This window comes from Pogona vitticeps, chromosome 9 (genome assembly GCF_051106095.1).
Source record: "Pogona vitticeps strain Pit_001003342236 chromosome 9, PviZW2.1, whole genome shotgun sequence".
Taxonomy (NCBI): Eukaryota; Metazoa; Chordata; class Lepidosauria; order Squamata; family Agamidae; genus Pogona; species Pogona vitticeps.
In genome coordinates this window covers 21,381,030-21,404,482 of record NC_135791.1, presented here as the reverse complement: position 1 = coordinate 21,404,482, position 23,453 = coordinate 21,381,030, and the positions used below count along the sequence as shown (strand labels likewise).

Here is a 23,453-nt window from a genome sequence, read left to right as displayed (position 1 = left end):
GTGGTGGTGGGGAAGGTTGGTGTTGTAGTCTGGGGCATATGGAGAACACCGGTGTAAAGAAAGGGTCCAATAGCTACATGGTTCCACTTCTCATCTTAACCTGGCATAGTTTTCCGCCTGAATAAATGCAGACAGCATTAACAGCCAGACAACTAGAGAGAAATTAATCTGGCTACTTTGTTAAAAAAAAAAATTGCTCCCTGCGTTTTGAAAACAAATTGATCCACAAACAAAGGCCTGACTACTGCATGTAGCTGATGAAGATTGTGAATGTTCTTGTGAACCTGATATTCCATCCAAAATTGCATTCTCTTTCCGTACATTTGACAAAGTGGATGTGTCCACGGAAGCTTACATTAAAATAGAAGTGTTCGTCTTTAAGGTGCCACAGGTTTTATTGTCTTTGTTTCATTTTGTTTCTCTGGATTTTGCTTGTTATCGATTGATCAACAGGTCATCCCAGTGGAAAATCTTGTCTCCCCCCCACTTTTCCTATTGATTTCTCTTCATCCACCTTTTATATAATAGACAATAATCTTCAAGGTGCCACATGTTTTTGTCCTTCTTGCTTGTTCATTTGTTTTGGATTTTGCCTGATACACATTTTGGATCTGAACGATTATTTTTTCCCTAATACTCTTTGCAATTGCTTTCCTGTTAAATGCCTTTTTTAACAGGAACAGCCAAAGTGCATATTTCTCTTGAGAGTTGCAGGGCCTTTTCGGACAACGATTTGAGCTTCTTTTGGCATAATTTGGCCCTGTACTTTTCCATCCTTGGGCAGAAACAACACTTGACATCCTTCCTGGGGCCGGCTGTGCTGTAAAGCAATACAGTAAAAAGGGGATTGCTTCAGGCAGTAGATTCCTGCGGTCCAGCAGTCGTTTTAACTTTGGCCTCTGTGTATAGAACTTAATTTTTTTAAAGAAAAGGCAGGAAAAAACTGCTACAGGTTAGATCTTGTCGTTTTGGATTTGGGCAAAAGTACCTACTGGCCAAACAAGTCAAATCAATGTGAATGTGGTTAAACATTGTCTTCAACGAGCAGAAAATTAGAAGTCTTGGGAGTTGGAAATCTGAAAAAGGTAACTTTTCAAAGCTCAGTTCTGGGGGAATGGTTTTAATGTTTGAATGGCATCACAGGTAGTTGAGCCCAAAGACTGCTATTATTACTGTATTTTTCGGTATATAAGACGCCCCCATGTATAAGACGCCCATCACTTTTCTAATCCAAAATTAAGAAATCTAAGTGGAGCTTAGCAAGTGTAGGGGGAAAGGGATCAAAGCGCTGCAGGATCGCTTTGATCCCTGCTTTCCCCTCCACTTGTTTTTGTTCTCGCCTCAGCTTACTTCCATGTATAAGACGACCCTCAATTTTTAGTCTAAAGATTTTAGACAAAAGTATAGTCTTATACACGGAAAAATACGCTGCTCCTCTTAGCTAAAAGATGTAGCTCGCCTTAAGAAATGACCAATAAAGCAAAGTCCTGATGATTCACCTCTCCTGACCTTCTCACTTGGCGAAAACTGATACCATCCCCGTTTGAAAAGCTGAAGATCTGCCCACTCCATGTTTGCAATGCTTGGCACCACAGTTGGTAGAAGTGACTCCAGGCGACAACCTTGAATAACCTTCTGGACCTCTTGCCTTGCCTTTTCACTGCAGCGGCCAACGTGAATTCACAAATAAAGTTATAGTTCGTTTCAAAGGGTTCTTATCAGAGATACACAAAAACGGACAAACATGGGTGTCATTGGGGCCGCCCTTGTTGCTTCGCTGCCATCTGAGCGGCCACTTGAAAGACAGAGATAAAACAGGTGAAGCTTTTTTTCAAAGGGGTTGTTTGCAGGTCTGTGTCAACCTGTTGCTCAAGTTACAAAAGTGTAACGCCGGGAAGAAAAAGTTGACAATTAGGAGAGCAGATGCTGTCCAGTGTTTTTTCACAGGTTTATCAACCCATAAACTCTGCACGTATGGTATGTAGGATTCAGTCCAGGTTCAGCCATATTTAGAGCACACCTGTTGAAATCAATGGGGTTTTGTCATCACTACTTCAGACACACACACACACACACACCTGATTTCAATGGATCTGCTGGAGGTACAGCTGAGTGATGCCAATGTGGTGTATCAATGCTGGGTTAACTCTTGGGAGACCAGGGTTCAAGCCCCACACTTGACCTGATAGGGTGACTTGGCCTATTGTACTTTCTCATCCTGACTTGAGCCTACCTGGCTGGGTTGTTGTGAAGATCAGAATGAGACAGAAGAAAACTTTGATTTCATGAAAGTAAAGGTGGATGTATACAGGTAACAATAATAGATAATAGCAGTATCTAGATTCAGTTTCTGGTTTATAATGCACACAAGAAATCATGTGTGATAGATACAAGATCGGCAGTTATGGACTCAAACTTGTATTTTGTGTGTAGTGTCATGTATATGCGCAAAGCAGAAACCCTGACAAAGCAGCTTTTCCACAAGCTAATGGTTACACCTGTTGGATGCATGAGCTGTCACTTTATGGTTCTGGATCAAACCCAAGATTCTGTGGCACTTAGCTTAAAAGCACTTGTAGACTGAGGTCTGGAATATTCAAGGGTGTGCCTTCTCCATATCTAATCTATGGCTGAAATCCACAATCAGCAATTTATGGAAACTACTAAGTGCTGTAGAATGGAGGCTTTTTGGATGCCTCTTTGAGAGGGGCTGGACTTGATGACCCATAGGGTCTCTCCCAGCTGCAGTTCAAAGGTTGTTGTTCAATTGTTATTATAGTAGAGACTCCGACACCACTCCATGAAAAAGTGATATTGTCGTGTCTTTTCCCCCCAGCACATTTCAGTGGGCAAGGAAAAAAAAAGATCAGAAATACACCAAGATGAATAGAAATGGAAATCGATTCTCATTGGAATCCCTGTAAAACGCCATGATGGAAGGGTTTCCCCCCCGGAATAAAAGCAATGTCTGGAAGTTCTCTGAGCAGCCATCGTCCACAAGAAACGCTTTAGAACAGGGGTGTCCAACCTTTCACCTTCCCTGGGCCACATTAGAAGATGAAAATTTGGTTTGGGCCGCACATAGGTTTGGTTTGGGCCACATGGGGGGGGCAGCCCTAGCCGTCCTCCGCAGCCCCGCTTCAAGCGCGCTTACTGGCAGCTGCAATCTCAGACAGCAGAGGTTGCCAGCTTCGACTCCGGCGGCTTTATGGGGCCGGGAGGGGGTCCACCTATTGACGGGGATGGCCCAATGCAGTCACGCAGCCCCTCTGTCCCCTCCCCTCCCACTCCTTCCTTCCCTCGGTCCCCCTCTACTGTTGTGACGTGCCCCGGCCGCAAGCGCCAGCAGTGTAACTTGAAACTTTGGAATTTCTTTAAAAATAAAAAATTGCACTGGGCCGCATTATGAGCTGACCTGGGCCGCATGCAGCCCTCAGGCCGCAGGTTGGACAAGCCTGCTCTAGAAAGATCAATGATTCCCAACCTTGGGCCCCCAGATGGTCTTGGACTGCAACTCCTAGAAATCTCGGCCAGCGCCGCTAGTGGTGAAGGCTTCTGGGAGTTTTAGTCCAAGAACATCTACGTTACCCAAGTTTGAGAACCACAGCTTTAGAGCCAAGAGCTTCAATGCAACCAGATGCACATTCTACTCAGGAGTAAGCACCACAGTTGAGGCTGCAATCTATTAGATGCTTTCCTAGAAGTAGCTAAGTGGCTTCTCATCAATCACTGCCAAGTTGTTTAACTGGGCCTTGGAAACCACTTCAATTAACTTGAGCATTGCTGGATTCTGTACATTATTTTTAGTAGGGTACCACGGTCACAGTGTATGGGTGCAGCTTGGAGTATGGCTTGAGTAGTCCCTACCATGCTGTGAAATCTAACCAGCTAAGCTTGCGTCCTCCCGTCAGCCTGACCCACCTAACAAGTGAGGATCAAGTAGACAGAAAATCTATGTGTGCATCCTTGACCTCAAAAAGTAAGGTGGGGAGCTATTCCAGAGATCTATTAAGAACGCTCCACTTTTTGATGTTGAGTTAGTTCCAGTATGTTTTCCCCTGCCCTGAAAACAGTCTACCAAACGGCTAATGTAAATATTTACAATGTGATTTAGATCAAACTTTTAAATATATACGCTATTTATTCACAGACACCAACAGGTAAATGGGCATAAGAGTAAGTTTGTTTAAAAAAGGAACTAGAGTCTGAGAAAGTATATTCATTATTGACTTAATTAAGATGTCTTAGGATACTTTGTTGTTTGTTCTGTGCAGGCTCAAGAACAGGTACGCACAGTGGGACTAAGTAAGTAGGATCTGCTCCCTGAAAAATGCATAGGTTTACAGCTGTGATATGTTCATTATATTTGAAGTGACTGCAGCCAATTGAAATTATTATTGGATTGGTTGTTATTTTCACTTATGGTATTTTATTGATGTTGATTTTTCCACTTGAAATTTTTTAAAATTGTGAAAAGCAATTTTTCTTTTTAAAAAAGCATGCAAGCATGAAGAGCGAAATAAATGGGCGCATGATGGGAGCTTCACAGAAATGTAATTAAATTTAATGGGATTCCTCTGGAGTAATTAAGCCATGCGCGCACCTGGAATTAAGTCCCACTGAATTCAGGGGAGCTTATTTATGAAGAGATATGCATAAGGTTGCCTTGCCAGGCTGCTCATTTTTTATTGAACAGAATTAAATACGCAGGGCACTGTGTGGACCGCAGAAAAAACACACCAACTTCTGCATTTTCTTCCTTTCTTCGGGGAAACGGGCTGCAGTAACGGATTCCTGTCTGCAGGCGTTACTCAAACTGCCACTCCGTGCAAAGCAGCCAATAAGAAATGGAGGCGGGAGTCTCTCCTCCAATGAAAGGACACCTGACTCCCCCAGGCTCCTCCCATTCCGTGATATGAGAGGTTGGTCACGTAGCCTCTGTGTTGTTTATCTCTCTCTTTCCACTTCCCCCTGCAAGGCCTGGTAACTATGGCGACCGCAGCCTTGAGGCCCAGGATAGATGGAGGGGAGAAACAGACAGTGGATTTGTGGCAGCCCATAATAGCCCAATGCAGGAGGCATGTTTACTCAGCAGTAGATCCTGCTGCAGTCTGTTGGGCTTGCTCCTGAGTAACCATGCAGAAGACTGCAGGTCTGAGGATGAATTACGATCCTCCTGGTGAAATGATGCACATTCGTTCCTTCTCTCCCCCCTTCCTTCCACTTCACTTTATTCTACGCAGTTCTTACATCCCTTATTATCTACTTATTTTTGATGACCCCGTCCAGAAACAGCTTCCCAGCCATAGTGGCTGGGTGAGTCTGAGAGTCGCACTCCGAAGCCCATCATAGCCAGTTGAAGGAGGATGGGAGTTGTCCTCCAATAGCTGAAGAGTCATTGGGGACAAAAGCCCTATTCAGATGTTATTTGCTATACTGTATTAAATGGAGGCGTGAGCTCTAATCGTGCCCTTAATTGTCATTTCCCCTTCTTAAGGAAGGATTGCAACGAGTCTGAAAATGGATAGGATTGCTACTCATGACTGGGGATTACGGAAAACCAGAACCCTAATCCATGAGGAGAACACCCCCCACCCCAAAGTGGAGCATTCCCTCTTCCAGCTTATTGCTGTCCATCTATATCAGTGGTCCCCAACCTTGGGCCCCCAGATGTTTTTGGACTACAACTCCCAGAAGCCTTCACCACCAGCTCTGCTGGCCAGGATTTCTGGGAGCTGAAGTCCAAGAACATCTGGAGGCCCAAGTTTGGAAACCACTAATTTATATAACAAAACCAAGGATAGGCTAGAAGGCGTCCCTGCCTGTGTGGTCAATTTACCTTAATATATGGTGCCTGAATAGGACCGGGGTCTTGGTGATGCAGTAAGTATGGAGCCATAACATTTATTGAGTGGCTTTCTTAACCTAGAAGGGGACGACAGAGGATGAGATGGCTGGACAGTGTCATCGAAGCGACCAACATGAATTTGACACAACTCCGGGAGGCAGTGGAAGACAGGAGGTCCTGGCGTGCTCTGGTCCATAGGGTCACCAAGAGTCGGACACGACTAAATGACTAAACAACAACAAACTTGCAAGGTCATTATGAGGATGAAGATGGTAGTGAAGAAGAGAAAGTCATGTTTTCTGCCTGCTCTGGAGGAAAGACAGCATTTAATTTTAGCAAATCAGGAATAATATACGGAAGACCTCATGCTTCTCATAGCTCAGCAGCTTATGTATCTCGCTGTGGTGCTAGAGGTTGGAGATTTGGTTCCCCACGGTGCCTCCAGTGAGTAGAACCAGCTTATGTGGCCTTGGGCAAGCTGCACAGTCCCAGCAAAAGGGAAGAGTCAACCTCTTTTGAGTACCCTCTACCTAGAAAACCCTAAAAAGGATTGCCATAAGTCAAAATTGACTTGAGGGCATATGAATATCATATTATTTAGGATTTACCCGTTCTCCGTCTTTCTGTACTAAGGGAGTTAGAGGAAAGGTGAACACTTTTGTGCCAAAGGATGACATGTAACAACAAGCTGTGTGTTAGGCGTTGCACAGAAACAGTAGACACAGCCAAATATCCATTGGGTATATATGAGCAGCCATAGGCCCAAACATAACACATTCTAAATGTGTACAATTAAAGTTATGTTCAAAAAGTCTTTTGTGCTGTCAAAATATAAATTGTTAGCTCTTTGCAAGCAAGGCAAGGAGTCTAAAAAGAGTTTTTTTTTTTTTTTTTGCTTATTCTTTTGCCTGTACAATACCAGATAATGCATGCTGGAACAAGGACTTATTTAAATATTGAACTCGGGTGATGAGTGCAAAGGAGGTGTAAGAAAAAGAGGCTATTGAGCAAGAAAAAGAAAATAGACTGGGGGAAAGGTTGGTGAAGTTGAAAATCCTAACTCTGCTCTGAAAAGCAGTCAAGTGATTACTGAGCATTCTCAGCTCTAAGTATCTGTAAATCTAGATACCGTATTTTTCGCTCCATAAGACGCACCTTTCCATAAGACGCACCAATTTTTTTGGAGAAGAAAACAGGAAAATATAATCTGTTTTCTTCGCTCCATAAGAGGCACAGACTTTCCACCCCCCTGTTTTGTGGGGAAAAAGTGCGTCTTATGGTGTGAAAAATATGGGTACTTCTCAGTCCCACTGTTTTCTACAGGATTTTTTTCCCTATCCTTCCCTCTCCTTTGGGATTTTCTTGCCTGAAAAATGTCCTCTGTTCCTCCCACGGAGTCCTATGCATAATTCCTTCTTCAGTGTAGTGCAGGAAGGGTTGACTTCCTCTGCAGGATCCCTTTTTAGCACTTTTTGTCAGTTGCCGCTTCCTACGCCTGTCAGTGTGAAACTGACAAGCCCTGCAGAGCTAGGCTAATAGAAACTGACTAGGGTTGGAGCCTGAAATTGACAACTGCAAGAGAAGGGTTCAAGAATCCCTGGGAGAATAATACATCAACCAGAAGGAATTCAGGAATTCATCTTGAACAGGAAATTGGTGGCAGGGGGAGCAAACAGGGATCAGCATTTCTGCACCCTAACCCCTTACCCACTGAGGGAAATATTTCAGTCTCCAGTGGAGGTCCGTGAGGAATTTCCTTCTGGATTAAAATTTCAAGAATTGCAGGATTTCCTCTTTTTTCTTTTTAAGAAAAACCAAACTATTAGAATACAGGAGTATTGGTTGCATCTATATGCAGTGCTTGTGGAATACTGATTATGGAATTCACATTGATAGGGGGAAATTAATATAGAAGATTGTAGAAAGAGGGATACATAGCACAGAACTCTGAAAAGGTCCCTTTTTTGTAATCATAGTTGTTTCACGTTTGCCTTTTGATTGTTATGGAGTGGTGGTAGTTGGGAAATGTTCTATAGTTTTGCTTTGAAGCCCTGTCTCTCAGAGTCAGGCATTTGGACAACAGGATGTCAGTGACCCAGGATGTTCAGCTGATGTTATTGAATAGAGCCAATGTTTGGAAGATATGCAGTGATCTCTCTGGAATGTTCTGAACAGCAGAGAAATCTGGGCTGCTAAAGAGATGGGGATAACATGACATGTGTGTGTGTGTGTGTGTGTGTCTGAGAGAAAGGGAGAGAGGGGAATAAGAATTTTCTGGAAAAAAGGGGAAAAAGAATTGAGACAATTAACTTAAAACCAGGAAGCATTGGGGGAATCTTTCACACTATTTCTGTTTAATGAGCTACTTGTATATTTATGTGCACCCTACTCATACTTTAGAAAATTGTTAAAAAGAATATTTACAGTTTTTACGAATAAGGAATCCAGGATTCCCCCTGCCCCAGTCATTCTAATTTTTTTTTTGGGGGGGCTGCCTGATAAATAAAGATAAAACAAAGTCATATTTGAAGTTGGCGTGATTTTGTTTTGAAAGTGGACATATAACAGAATGGTTGCATTATTATCACAGAATTGCCGAGCTGGAAGGGACCCTGTGGATCATGGGTCCTGCTCCTCTCAGGGAGGCACAGTAGGGGATCAAACTCCCAACCTCTGGCACACTTAAACCACTGAGCTATCTAGCAGTTCACTAAGGACTTTTTGTTTAGGCAATATTGCTTTAACCTTGATGTTCAATTTCATAAATATCTCCGTCATCCCACCCTACTCCCCTCTCCCCGGTTCTCAGCATACCCTGTTTTGGAGGAGACGGTTGGATTTACCCAAAGATGGATTAAGGTATATTAAGGAAATTTGAGTGCTGTGCCAAGTATCAAGAGCTCATAGCATTAACAAAAACAAGCATAGATAGTAGAGGGATATCTTTTTGAAATTCCATATATTGAACTGTAGTTTCCTTTGCTTATGCATAAGTAGGGCACATGGCTAGTTAGATTTTTACTCTCAAACGAAGGATGATAACTATGCTGCCACATACTGTAATTCTGTGGTCTTTCATCTAGCAGTCCCCCAAAGGATCTTAACCAAGGTTTAATTCTCAGCATCAGTTCAGCTGGTTTACTTCCTTCTGAACAGTAAAGAAGGCTGAAATGGGGCCCCGGGGGAGGGGGGGGATGGTTTGTTTGAAATGTGGTGCTGGAGATTTGCAGATACTCTGGATTGCCAGATAGATAAACAAGTGGGTCCTAGATCAAATCAAGCCTGAACCATCTCTGGAGGCAAAACTGCTGAAACAGAGGCTGTCCTATTTTGGCCACATCATGAGAAGGCACGATTCTCTGGAAAAGACAATAATGCTGGGAAAGGTGGAAGGCAACAGGAAAAGAGGAAGACCAAATGTGAGATGGGATGACTTCCTAAAGGAAGCCACAGGCTAGAGCAGGACTGTTGAGGACAGGACATTTTGGAAATCGCTCATTCAAAAGTTGGAGACAATTTGATGGCGCATAAGAGCAATGGTCTTTGTTAAAATACAGTTGTGCCTCGCTAGACAATGATCCGTTCCACTGAAATCGCTGTTTAGCGAAATCATTGTCTAGCGAAAAGCATTTCCCCATTGGAATGCATTGAAACCTGTTTAATGCGTTCCAATGGGGAAGAATCGTCGTTGTCTAGTGAAGATCGGCCATAGGAAAGCCGCTTTGCGAACCGCCGATCAGCTGTTTAAATCGCTGTCTTGCGAAGCTTAGCTCCCGAAAACACCCATTTTGTGAGCCTGGAGGGAGCTGTCAAAATCGTTGTCTAGCGAAAATCGGTTTGCGAAGCAGGGGCCAAACATTGTCCAGCGAAATTTCCCCATAGGAATCACTGTTTTGGGAATCGTTATAGTGATTGCAAAAAGGCAATGTCTAGCGAAAAAACTGCCATGCGGGGTAACTGTCTAGCGAGGCACCACTGTAATAATTTATCCTTCCATTTTAACTGCTTCATAACAATTTATTGAAGGCAACTGGACAAGCTGTGAGTTACTTTCTCATGCTCTCTTGGTTTCCTGATTTGCCTCTGTGTTGTCAACACAGAACATGCGCCACCTCCTGTGTCCTCTTATGTGACGTCATTCAGGCTGTCAAGCCACTCACAAAGGATGAATCAGGGTAGCTACTCAGCCACAGTGGGTTTGTTCTTGCTTAGATGCCATGTTGCCATAGGCTGCTAATCCTGTCAGGCTGATTCCAGCTAGAACATTTCCTGCTTTGTCAGCGCCACCCCTTTTAATGTGCTGGTTTCTTTTCCCCTTCTTCCTACAGCTGAGTGAAGAATTGATCCTTTCTCACCACTGGCTGTTTCTCCTTTTTCTGCTTCCCCTAACGCAGGAAAATCTGTGAGTATAAAGAGGGTGTGAAGTGGGAGGAAAAAGTTAAAAAGCGATCAATCCAGTTATGAAGTTAGAGCTTAAATTCTTCCAAACTTCTAGTGGAAGAAGTGTCAAAACAAGCAAGGAAACTTGTGGAATTTTAAATCCTCAAGAAGTTTTCGAGAGCTCCTTCCCATGAATGGGTTCTACCCCTGCCAAACATCTGTTTCAATAACCTGTGTCGGCTTCCAGATGTCACAAGCCTCTTGTTGTTTTGTGTGGCAGTTAAGCTTGCCTCTAATTGTTGAAGGAGAAAGAGTGAATCCTAGTGGCTAGAACAGGGAAACCGGAATTTTAATTATAGTTTTGTTGTTTCTTTCTCTTTCGGCAACAAGGGGTTCATTGCAAGGGAGGAGGAGGTAAAATCTAGGATTCCACCCAAAGGAATGACAAGAAGGGGGCCTCCAATCACCTGTGCTATTTTTTAAATGCTTTCTGCAATTTTGGAATTTCCCATCACTTGCTGATCTACTTTCATCAGTGTTTTTCAGTTTCGATTTCCTTCCGTACTTATGCTCTGCTTCTATAATTCTTTCCCTAAGTTTTTCTGCTTTTGTATGACTCAGCTCGCTCTCCTATGTCCCTAAAGGAGGCCAAGGGAACCCCTGCTTTTACAGATGTCACTTGATAACCGCTCCCAGTTTCCCCAGCACGGCCACTGGGGGTGGATAATAGGAGCTGTAGTCCAGTCCCAAATGGGAAGGCGACGTGTTCTGCAGCCTGAAATTAAAAGTACTCTTTCAGTCCCCCTTTCTGCAGAAATCCTGAGGTTTGTTAATAACTTTGGTTTACCCCAAAGCAGAAAAGTTGGTACAGTGGTGCCTCGCTAGACAGTTACCCCGCATGACAGTTTTTTCACTAGACATTGGCTTTTTGCGATCGCTATAGCGATTCTCAAAACAGTGATTCCTATGGGGGAATTTTGCTGGACAATGTTTGGTCCCTGCTTCACAAACCGATTTTCACTAGATGACGATTTTGACAGCTTTGTCTGCGCTCGCAAAACAGGTGTTTTCGGGACCTAAGCTTCGCAAGACACCAATTTAAACAGCTGATCGGCAGTTTGCAGAGCGGCTTTCGTATGGCCAATCTTCGCTAGACAATGATGATTCTTCCCCATTGGAACGCATTAAACAGGTTTCAATGCATTCCAATGGGGAAATGCTTTTCACTAGACAATGATTTCGCTAAACAGTGATTTCAGTGGAATGGATTATCATTGTCTAGCGAGGCACCACTGTAGTTGTGCACCAAAGCAGCCTTGACACCTTTCTTCTCTCTTGTGTTTACACCAGAGTTGCTGCCATGGAGATCCAGGAGGTGGACCTCACAGAAATGACTTCCATAATCAAGTCCCAGGTGATCTTAGAGGTGTCCAGTAAAGTCCAGTCGCTGCTAGATTCCCTCGAAATGACCACCCTCGAGATTGCAGTGACGGGTGAATCGGGTGCTGGGAAATCCACCTTCATTAATGCTCTGCTGGGGCTCAAAGACGGTGATCCACGCGCTGCCCCTACTGGTGTCATTGAGACCACGAACTCACCCACCCCTTACCACCACCCTCGTCTCCCTAGGGTGAGGCTTTGGGACCTCCCCGGGACGGGCACGCCCAGCTTCCAAGCAGAGCATTACCTGAAGCAGGTGGAATTTGAGAAATATGACTTCTTCATCATTTTGGCCTCGGAGCGGTTCCGACAGAACCACGCCGAACTGGCCCGTGCTGTGGCCGCCATGGGGAAGCGCTTCTATTTTGTCCGCTCCAAGGTGGACCAAGACTTGCAGGCTTCACGGCGACGAAGGCCGACTCGTTTCCAGGAGGTCCGAGTGCTGCGGGAGATAGAGGATGATTGCCTCCGCCAACTGAAGAAAGAAGGCTTGGATTACCCAAAGGTCTTCTTGGTCTCCAGCTTTGAGTTGCACAGATTTGACTTCCAGCGCCTTCAGGACACTCTGGCTGAGGAGTTAGAAGGCCATAAGCGCCACGCCTTGTTGCTTTCTTTCCCCTCTATCACCACAGAGGCTGTGCAGAAGAAGAAGCATTCATTGCGCAAACACATCTGGAAGAAAGCCCTCTTGGCGTGTTTCGTCTCTGCCTTGCCTGGCTGCCCTCTCCACCTTAACATCCCTCTGCTGATGAGCACTCTAGACTCGTACCGCAGGAGTTTCGGCTTGGACGAGGCCTCCATGGAGGCATTGGCCATCACAGCCTCGAAGCCCTCTTATGAACTGAAAAAGCAGGTGTGTTCAACATTGGGGAAGGACTTCTCGGAGAACTCGGTCCAGGGCATCCTCAGGCAAGCGGCCGTTTATGGGCAGGTGGCTGCCCAGGTGGTGAAGAACAAGGTGCCCCTTTTGGACAATTTGGTAGCTGGGGGGATCTCTTTTGTCGCTGCTTATTACCTCCTGCACACTGCTCTGGACAGCTTTGCGCAAGACGCCGAGAGGGTCCTTGTGAGGGCCTACGATCTGGAGGATGAATTCCAGGGCTCGACCTTCTACCCTCCAGAACCTGGATTCATCTATGATTAAAGATGGACCACAAAAGCTACCCAAGATTATTTTTTGGTAAGAATAATGGAGGATAGGTGTTCTCTCTCTCTCTTATGCTCCAGCTGTCCTGCTTCACATTTGCCTTGCTCCAACCACCCGGGAGAACAGTCTGTGAGCTCTCTCCATCGTCTTCCTTGTTCTACCAATGGATCCTTAGATAACTCTTTGGCGGAGATCTCCAAGGAGCGATGCTACACAATTTGGAAGCATTTCCTCACATTCCTATCAGACAGGGTATGACTTGAGTATTGGAAAAGTTGCCTCGCGCCATGAAAGATGAACCAAACACTAGGGTTGACGGTCAAGAATGCATATATGGCTGCCCAATAGAATAGAGTGAGGTCTTTCCTCTATCCTACGATACCAAATGGGCTTTGCCTTCACCCCTCACATCACAGACTAGCTAAAAACAAAAGGAAAAACAACAACAACAACCAGGCCGATAAACAAAAAGCAAAAGATCTACACAACTCTGCCAGAGTCAACTGTGTTTACTTTGGACCTTACAGGTTGAAAGTCTACCAAAAGGTCTGGGAATTTCCCCTTCACCTGATCATTGCAGAGTGGGGTGTGGGGTGTGTGGAGTGAGTTTCCACCAACATCTCACCTTTATTATTATTTTTTTTTAGGGGACTGATTTTCTAGAGAAGGTGGAAATTGTCTTTTTGGATTGCTGCACCCAGAGTAATCTGTGCTGGGTGAGGTTCTCTGGAAGTGGTTGCTAAACTTAAGCCGACGTCTCCCCAGCTCTATAGGTCTCCCAGCAACAGGTTTTGTTGCAAAGATTATAACTATCTTCTGACTTGGTCTTTTTTTCTTTTAAATGATTTAATAGAAAGGAATCTGATGGGCATGGAGTGGGTGCAGAGGAATGTGAAAACTGGAATGGTTGGCCAACTGCTGGACATTCCATAGAATGAATAGGAGTGCTGACTAGCTACTTCTGCTCTTAAGGAACCATTTGATGTGTTGCTACGAAAATGGATCTTCTGAGTTTGTCTTTCAGAGTCCTTGCTCTCTCTCTCTCTTAGCATAAGCCTAGCCGGGCCTTGCCCTTCTTGAATCTGAGGCGGTATCAGTTTGGAGGAAAGATTGTGCAATGGGACTGCAGTATCCACAGGGGACTTGTTCCAAATCCCACCCACCCTCCCATGGATGTTGGAACTCACATACGTAGGGACCCTAGATATAGTATAGTCTTTGATCCCCTCTAGTGTCCAGTTCTGGTTCTACATCTTAGAAATGCACATTTATAGGCTTTTTAATTTAATATTTTTAAGCAGTGGATAAGTGAAACCATGGTTACAGCAATACTACTACACTTTAGTAGGTCCAGCTTGCTTTTATAAATGAAGACTCATGTGAATTGGAAGTATCATGGGCGGCATCAGTAGGAGACAATATTAATGGAAGGCAATGGTTTTACTTGAGAGGAAAAAGAATCCTGGTGCCCTTTTGATGTGTGCATCACAATCTCTCCCTACACACCAGTTACATGAGTACCTATAGCTCCTGGCTATAATTTTCATGTGCTAGATGGATTGACCAGCTCATGTCCTTTTTTAAAGATGAATCTACATTTTCTAACAAACTGTTTTGATCTCAGAGCTCTAATGCAGAAAAATATATTTTTTTGCCCTTAACTTGACTAACTGGACAAAATACGGCTTATATTTACAAAGTAAAGGATATTTCTATTCAGTAAAATATTTATTCTTCCACCTCTTATTGTCTTTGTGTTCTGTTCATTCTGTCCGTGGGGCCAGGATCTCAAGCAATCTCTTATGACGTGAAAATGGATATGGGGACTATCAGAAGATTCCAGCCTCTTACACAATAACCTAGCTGTTGTTTGGGTCAGTTAGATATGTAGGGATGACCCACAGCAATTTTATGTGGCAATTGTGTTGGCAACAAAAATATTTTCAAGCTGCAAGCAAACCAGATTCCATAGTTCCATTATTATATATTTTTGGATATTTCTCTCTCTTTCTCTTTTTAAATTACTTTATGCTATACCCAAGCACACTAAATTTCCTGATATACAAATGACTAGCTGTTCCGTACTGGAGTTACACCACAGTTCTAATAACGTAGGGTAACTTTCTGGACAACAGGCAGATGGCAGAATGGTGTCCCAAAAAAGGGAGACCACGAGAAGGTAACAAGAGAAGGAGGAGATATCCCAGGGAAAGAGTAGGGTACATGCAAAACTTTTGGGCTCTGGAGATGGTGGAACATGGAACCAAATTGGAGAATTGGGAATGAGTTTAAAAGCAGAATCTCTGGCTGGATGGCTAAGTGAGGTAGGCATGAGGTTGTAAAGCCAGAGGTTGGGAGTTCAATTCCCCAACGTGCCTCCCAGAAATGCCAGCCTGGGTGGCCCTGGGCAAGCTGCACAGTCTCAAACGTGAGAAGAAGGGAACGGTGAATCACTTCTGAGTATCGTCCCTACTCACAAACCCTGAAAAGAATTGACAGCACACATTACAGTGGTGCCTCGCTTAACGAGCGCACCGTATAATGACGAAATCGCATAGCGATGGGGTCTCAGCGATCACAAATGTGATCGTATATCGATGGCCCCTATGGGCAAAACTCGCTTTGCAAAGATCAGTAAGCGTTTCGCTTACCGATCTTCACAAAACGAAGCCCGACGATCAGCTGTTCGGCAGCTACAAAATGGCCGCCGGAAGCCCCAAAATGGCCGTGCGCAGCGTTTTCGCACCCTGCCCTCGCTTAACGAGGGCGCAAAAATGGCTGCCGGACCCGGGAAGCATCGCTGAACTGTGAGTTTTCGGCCCATTTGGAACGCATTAAACGATGTTTAATGCGTTCCTATGGGCTTTTCTGTCCCGTTCAGCGATGTTACGCCATAGCTATGTGAGGCACCACTGTATTATTATTATTATTATTATTATTATTATTATTATTATTATTATTATTATTATTATTATTATTATTACTACTACTACTACTACTACTACTACTACTACTACTACTACTACTACTACTACTACTATTACTATTACTATTTATTATCATCATTATCATTATCATTATCATTATTAGTATTAGTATTAGTATTAGTATTAGTATTAATAGTATTATTATTACTGTTTATCATCTTCATTATTATTATTATTATTATTATTATTATTATTATTATTATTATTATTATTATTATTATTATTATTATTATTATTATTATTATTATTATTGAAATCAGGGGGGAATGGTAGGTGACTGTGTTGCCATATTCTATCAACTGACTGACCGACTGACCGACTGACGGAACAAACAAAGTGGTGGAGGGAAACAGCAGGCTGCAATTGTGATTCCCAGCACTCCACACTGTAAAATTTTGTTGCAGCTTCTGCTGGTATTAGCTGCAGAGAAAACATATTCTTTCATAATTCCTTCCTTACACAGACGAGAACAACAGCTTGTGGGGAAAGAGTGAAGTAGCCTGATGTGTGTATGTGTGTGTTTGTGTAGGGTGTATTTGTGTGTGTTGCAGAGCTTTTGCAACTGAGACGTTTTCATTAAAATTACACACAGACACAGTCACATAATATATACATATATACAGACGTGTGTGTGTGTGTGTGTGTGTGTGTGTGTGTGTGTGTGTAATTTTAATGAAAAGGGCTCAATTGCAGAAGCTTCTGGGGCTCGCTAGATGGCAGTCTGTTCTTTCTCTGCTTGCTATGAATGCAAATGCAGAAATCATCTGCAGGGGATGCTGTGTTGTTGGCTGGTTGCATGTCATTAAAAAAATCTCTGTTCATAGAGCCGTGAAGCCTATCTTTACAAGAAAGGCATGAAGATAAGAAGCAGACTGGATAGACAGTGGACATATATAAATGTCACCTGTTTCCTCCTTGGCTTGGCAACCTGGATGCGTGCTATCCTGGCCATTATGAGTCAAAAACATGTGCCAAGCATGAGTAATGTGCGGGCATGTAATGCAGAAAAGAAGAAATGGTTTAACATATTCATGCCCATAAAATGTCCGATTAATCACCTAGAACTGGGGGAAAGGTGTTCCCAATAATTCCTTTGAATTTAATTTCCTGTTGGCTCTTCCTTTGCTTCTGGAGGAAGGCTAAATACAGCTACTGAAACATGCTCATTTATGACCAAATGGAGCTTTTATTGAGCATAGGATGGGCATACAATACTTCTTTATTATCAGGCTCCTCAAGATTCAGGCAGAATGGTCTTGGATTAAGCCTCTTCTGAGGAGGAAGTCTTTCCTGGAGGCATACATGCAGTTATGTAGTAAGGTAAAGGTTCCCCTTGACATTTAGTCCAGTTGTGCCTGACTCTAGGGCCTGGTGCTCATCCCCGTCTCCAAGCCGTAGAGCCAGCGTTTGTCTGTAGACAATTTTCCGTGGTCACGTGTCCAGCGCGACTAGACACGGACCGCTGTTACCTTCCCACCGTGGTGGTACCTATTTATCTACTCGCATTTACATGCTTTCATACTGCTAGGTTGGCAGGAGCTGGGACAAGCGACGGGAGCTCACTCCATCGCGTGGATTTGATCTTACGACGGCTGGTCTTCTGACCTTGCAGCACAGAGGCTTCTGCGGTTTAACCTGCAGCGCCACCTCATCCCTTTGTTATGTAGTACATCAAGAGCAAATATATAAATTCATCACAGACTCTGTGGCCCACACCCCATTTTCATGGGGCAAAACCTTTAACGTTTGCTTAACAGTTCAGCCCATGACGGCACAGGGGTGTGCCTCCCGATCTCAGTTTTGGGCCTTGAAATCTCAGTGGAGTTCCTCAAGTTTTCCAGGAAGAACAGTCCAGCTTCTATTCTCACCTGCCTTGTCTGGATTTGGAGATAAAGATCGGTTCGATACAGGGGAGGGCAAAACGTGGCTCTCCCAAAATGCTAAACTGCAACTCACCTCAAACTAAGCCCAACCTAATCAGCGGTGAGGAATGCTAGTCCTTGCAGTCTACCAATGTCTGGAGATGTTTCATTCTCCAGATGCATGAAGTAGCAGGTGAAGGGGAAGAACCTTGTATGAGTGTATTTGCGAAGGCTTTCACGGCTAGGATCTAATGGTTGTTGTGGGTTTTTTGGGCTCTTTGTCCGTGTTCTGAAGGCTGTTCTTCCTGACGTTTCGCCAGTCTCTGTGGCCGGCATCTTCAGAGGGACAGGAGTAGACAGAGCATGGACAGAGTTCCTACCCCAGTCCTCTGAAGATGTCGGCCACAGAGACTGGTGAAACATCAGGAAGAACAACCTTCAGAACACGGCCAAAGAGCCCAAAAAACCTTGTATTGGCCTTAGGAAAATCTGCTGCCAATCAAATTAGATAACCCTGGAGTTCATCGTCTGAGCTGGAAGAAACCCTCAGCTTGGAGGTTACTGGGATTCTTTAATTTCTGAAGAACTTGAGCACTGATCGATAACTGGGAGAAACAACCTCGCCTCTTTCTCAAACATTGTCTTTACAATCTCTTTCAAAGCCGTCATGATGTATTTTCTTCTTTCCCGGAAAAGGAAACACGCTAGCATGTGAAGAGGTATCAAAGTCCTAAAAGTATGTGTAGTAGAAGAAAATCCCAAAATTCAAAGAACACGTGTTTTATTTATTGACACTTATGGTTACCAAAACAGCTTCCTTGTTCTTTTAATTTTATAGCTTCTCCTTTCTTTGTCCTGGTGGTTTTACCAGCTGGGAGCAACGAATATTTGACGTGAGCAAATATTTGCAGAAGATGCTAAATGAGTCCAAAGTCCGCTTTTCAATTTCAGGCTTCTATAGTTTGCGGTTTTGTTCCAGTGTTTCATGCCACAGTTTTCTTCCACTGTTTCATGTCACGTGCTTTTGCCTTCAAGAGCAGTGGCTCCCAACCTTGGGACCCCAGATGTTCTTGGAATAAAGCCTCCAGAAGCCTTCGCTCCCAGAAGCTATGCTGGCCAGAATTTCTGGGAGTTGTAGTCCAAGAACATCTGAGCACCCAAGGTTAGGAATCATTGTTCTAGAGCAGTGGTTCTTAACCTTGGGTTACTAAGGTTTTTTTTGGACTGCAACTCCCAGAAGCCTTCATCACCAGCTGTGCTGGCTGGGGTTTCTGGGAGTTGCAGTTCAAAAACACCTGAGTAACCAAAGGTTAAGAACCACTGTTCTAGAGCAAAAGTGACAGTAGGTGAGACAGAAGTCAGAGCCCCTGGTTTCTCTGGTTTCTAACAAATAAAGAGGATTTCAAAGGTAAGAGTATTGATTGATTGATTGATTGATTGATTGATTGATTGATTGATTGATTGATTGATTTGATTTGATTTGATTTGATTTGATTTGATTTGATTTGATTTGATTTATATCCCGCCCATCTGATATATTCTACCACTCTGGGCGGCTACCAACAAACATATACACAGAAGGAGATGATGTCCAAAGGGGGAAACAGGGTCACTGCTGTTCATCGAGGACAGGGATGGAGAACGTATGGCCCTCTATCGCAGTGATTCCCCATCCTGGTTCTCCAGAGGTTCTTGGACTAAAATTCCCAGAAGCCTTCCCCACTAGCTGTGTTGGCCAAGATTTCTGGGAGTTTTAGTCCAAGAACATCTGGAAATCCAAGACTGGAAACCACTGTTCTAGCTGTTGATCTCCATTTCTCATGGTGTCCCATCAGAGGTCAGGCTGGCTGGAGTGATAAGAGCCGTAGTCCGGTGGTATCTTGAGGGCTACGGTGGCTCATTTCCCGTGCAAACCAAGAAGGTAGAAAAGTTAGCTTTTTGAACTGCTGCTCTCGGTTCTGAGCAAGCCCCATCTACCCTTGAAAGCAGATAAAACTAGCTCTCTCTCTCCTTTATATGGGTGTGAACATGGATTTCAGATCTCGGTTTTTCCCTTTCTGAAACTGTATCACCCTTCTTCCTTGTTTCCAGCACAGGCTTGTCATATGGTGACTTGAAATAGACACGCAACCAACTTCTCCATTTGTTTCAAAAACAAGAAATGGTGTTATTCATTAAACAGCCCATAATGGCCAATCTTGTTAAGTGTGTGCAAACAGCTGTAATCTGCAGCATGGCACCGCCTGAGGTGCTCCCCCTAGCCAACTGTTCTGCCTTCCCCTTTTCCAAAGGGTTTACCGCATGCCATTGCTGTTGTGGCGGCTAGGAACTCATGCCTGAACCCACTCATTGGCCTTTTGACACATGAACCGAGACGCTGCTTGATTCTCGTCTGTGATGGAGAACTAGCCATCTTAGCTTCTCCAAAGTTCAGTGCTCAGCATTCTAGGGTAGCGATGTTAATTCATTCCGAAAAATTGCTGCTAAGCGCTAACATCGCTAAGCGAAAATAAAAAGCTAAGCAAAAATAAAAAGCCCATAGAAACGCATTAAAACACGATTAATGCGTTCCTATGGGCTTAACATTCACCTTTAAGCAAAGATCCTCCATAGTGCCACCATTTTCAGTGCCTCTAAAGCGAGGAATCTGTGTCTGAAAACAGCAGTCGGCCATTTTGTTTACCCGGCAGCCATTTTGAAACTACTGATCAGCTGGCTGAAAATGGGGGCTTTGCAATGATCGCTTCCCTGTGATCATCACAAAGCGAAAATAGCCCATAGGGAACATTGCAAAACGATCGCAGAGATCGCAAAAACATCGTCACAAAGCAATTTCGCCATAAAACGGAGCGATCGCTATGCGAGGCACCACTGTATATGCTGTGTCCTCCATTAAAAAGCATCATCTGCTGGATAAGACCATTGGGGGAGGTGAATGGTGGTGGCATGTTAGGGGCAGTGGCCACCTCTAGTGCTACAATTCTCCAGATATCCCAAACAACATGAGCAGTGTCCAGGCTAGCTTGGAGTTTTGGGAATTGTAGTTGAAGAAAGGAACCAACTCCATCTCTAAGATGATGCGCCCTTCGGTCTACAACCTCAATAAAAACATTAACTTACCAAACATGGAATACAACAGGCTTACAAAACATAGAAAAACATATTCCCCTGCCACAACATGTCTTCGGAACTACTACTTCTTTTATGGAAACTGGTTGGTTTCCAATAGAGAAACAGCAGGTCGAGAAGGGTACGTATTCCTTCTCCTGTCCACTGGAATTAACCTGCAATGTCTCTCCCCCCCCTTAAAAGCCCCCAATAAAAGACAGACATTAGGAAGAGTTCTGAAATTAAGCCTCCATCAGAGACTAAGGATGAGACTACATGGGGATTTGTCCTCCTGTTTGATTTGCTCTAGGGACATGGTTGCACTGCGGGTTAAACTGCAGAAGCCTCTGTGCTGCAAGGTCAGAAGACCAGCGGTCGTAAGATCGAATCCACGCGGTGGAGTGAGCTCCCGTCGCTTGTCCCAGCTCCTGCCAACCTAGCCGTTCAAAAGCATGTAAATGCGAGTAGATAAATAGGTACCACCTCGGTGGGAAGGTAATGGCGTTCTGTGTGTAGTTGTGCTGGCCACATGATCACAGAAACTGTCTACGGACAATCGCTGGCTCTACGGCTTGGAGACGGGGATGAGCACCGCGCCCTAGAGTCAGACACGACTGGACTAAAAAAATGTCAAGAGAAACCTTTACCTTTTATCTAGGGATGGGCTGATTCACTCCTTTTCTTAGCAACCACACAACCTAAGTTCCATCGCAAGCCAGCATGTCCCCAGAGTGTTCCTACACACAACATTTTGGCTTGAGTGTCAGGATCTACTTTTTTAAAGGTCCAGGTAAGATCACCCTGTTTTTGCCCAGGTCCAGCACATGGAATCTGCTGGGATCGAACCAAAATGGATGGCTTGCTGCTTTTAACTTCCCAATATTGTGAAGTGGCTAAAACAGACAGCTTAGCCACTTAATGATATGGGGAAATATCTTTGCTGTTCCATAGAGGAGGAGAATGTGGAAGCAATTTTCTTTTTCTTTTTCAAAAGCCTAGTTAGAACATGCTGAGGCATTATACCTTTTAGGTTTTTTAAAAAATTGGTGAACGCTTCCTCCCAGAAAAAGGGGAAACAGGAGGGGATAAAAAGGGGGATTTGTTTAGTTTTCTTTCTTTTCTTTTCTTTTTAATGGTCACTTGAAGTGTGTAGGCCATGTGAATGCAAGGATTTCAACCAATGGCATACTGTACCTTTATGGGAGCCTAAGTGGCCCTAGTTGGGCTTGATCCTGCCCACTCTAATTTGGCCATCTAGCCAAGCCCTAAGCAAACAAAGAGGTGTAGGTACAATGTTCAAGGCTGGAGTTGTAAATTATTCCGGGGATTTCCACATGTCCTGAATCCTAGTCTAACATTCTAACCACACCCCATATGACTACTGAATATTGAATTTTGAGAGGCGCGATAGGGCTGTAGTCATGGAGAGGTCACATCCGACATTCCCTCCCTCCAATTTCTCATGGATATTCATTTCTAAGAAAAATTATGATGTACAGTACTGAACCACCTAGTATAACTGAGCAGGGGTAGACCTGAAAATATTATAAAAAGCTCCAGCTTTAACTGCATCCTAGATTTTGCCCATGGCTTTAATGGTCTAATTCTAGTCCAAGGTAAAGTAAATATTGAATCAGTTGTTTAATGGTAAAGTAAAACTCGTGTCAATCCCATTAATAATATAAGAACTGCTTAGCTGGAAGGAACCATATGGATCACTAAGTCCAGCCCTCAAACTCTCAAACTCTACCTAAACCACTGACCTATGCAGAAGTTCCATTGATTCAATGGTCTGTTTTAGCTGGACTAAAAGGTTCCCCTTGACAATTTTTGTCCAGTCGTGTCCGACTCTAGGGGGCGGCGCTCATCCCGCTCTTCAAGCCATAGAGCCAGCATTTGTCCGAAGACAATCTTTCCGTGGTCACATGGCCAGTGTGATTTAGACACGGAACGCTTTTTACCTTCCCACCGAGGTGGTCCCTATTTATCTACTCGCATTTGCATGCTTTCGAACCGCTAGGTTGGCGGGAGCTGGGACAGGCGACGGGTGCTCATTCCGTCGCGTGGATTTGAACTTACAACTGCTGGTCTTCTGACCCTGCAGCACAGGCTTCTGCGGTTTAGCCCACAGCGCCCAAAATCTTTCCAGAGTTTCAGGCTTCTGAAGGGATCATGCCCTTAGCTCACATAATCTTTGAACTGATATGTAATGGAAGGAAGAATACTGTGATACATTTTCAAAAAAGGATTTTATTTTGAGAACGTAATGGATATTTTTTCTTTCTTTCTTTTAATTTTTCTTTTTAAATATCAAGGTTCGGGCAGGCAGAATACTGCAAAGAGTAGTAGAATACGGGCCAGTGGCCAAAATCCTGCCATGCAGTTACGCAAGTAGTGTAACTTTCGTATACAAACTGCTGTACATTAAGAAATCTTGGTAGGTCTTATCTCTTGTGGGCTAAGTCAAGGAACTTGGCATGGAACAGATAATGTCCATGGACATTTCTTAACATAAGGCAATCCATGTCCAGCTATTACGCTGCTTGTGTAACTGTGTAACAGGATTTCAGCCAGTCTCTGCATTATAGCATTCTTATCCAGCAACAGATATTCATGTCCATAAACAGTTGTTTCGAAGGGCAGATTTTCAGACACATTGTTGGAAAAATTAATGGGGTGGG

General features: G+C 44.0%; 1 protein-coding gene across 1 annotated transcript; it reads left to right on the top strand.

Annotated features, from left to right (window-relative positions):
• Positions 1 to 8,979: 8,979 nt before the first annotated feature.
• On the top strand, positions 8,980 to 14,554 carry LOC110089628 (interferon-inducible GTPase 5). The gene is made up of 2 exons (XM_020812816.3): positions 8,980 to 10,250; positions 11,579 to 14,554. Exons 1-2 carry the CDS (start codon positions 10,144 to 10,146, stop codon positions 12,810 to 12,812), a joined length of 1,341 nt encoding a protein of 446 aa, XP_020668475.3. The 5' UTR covers positions 8,980 to 10,143; the 3' UTR covers positions 12,813 to 14,554.
• Positions 14,555 to 23,453: the final 8,899 nt, after the last annotated feature.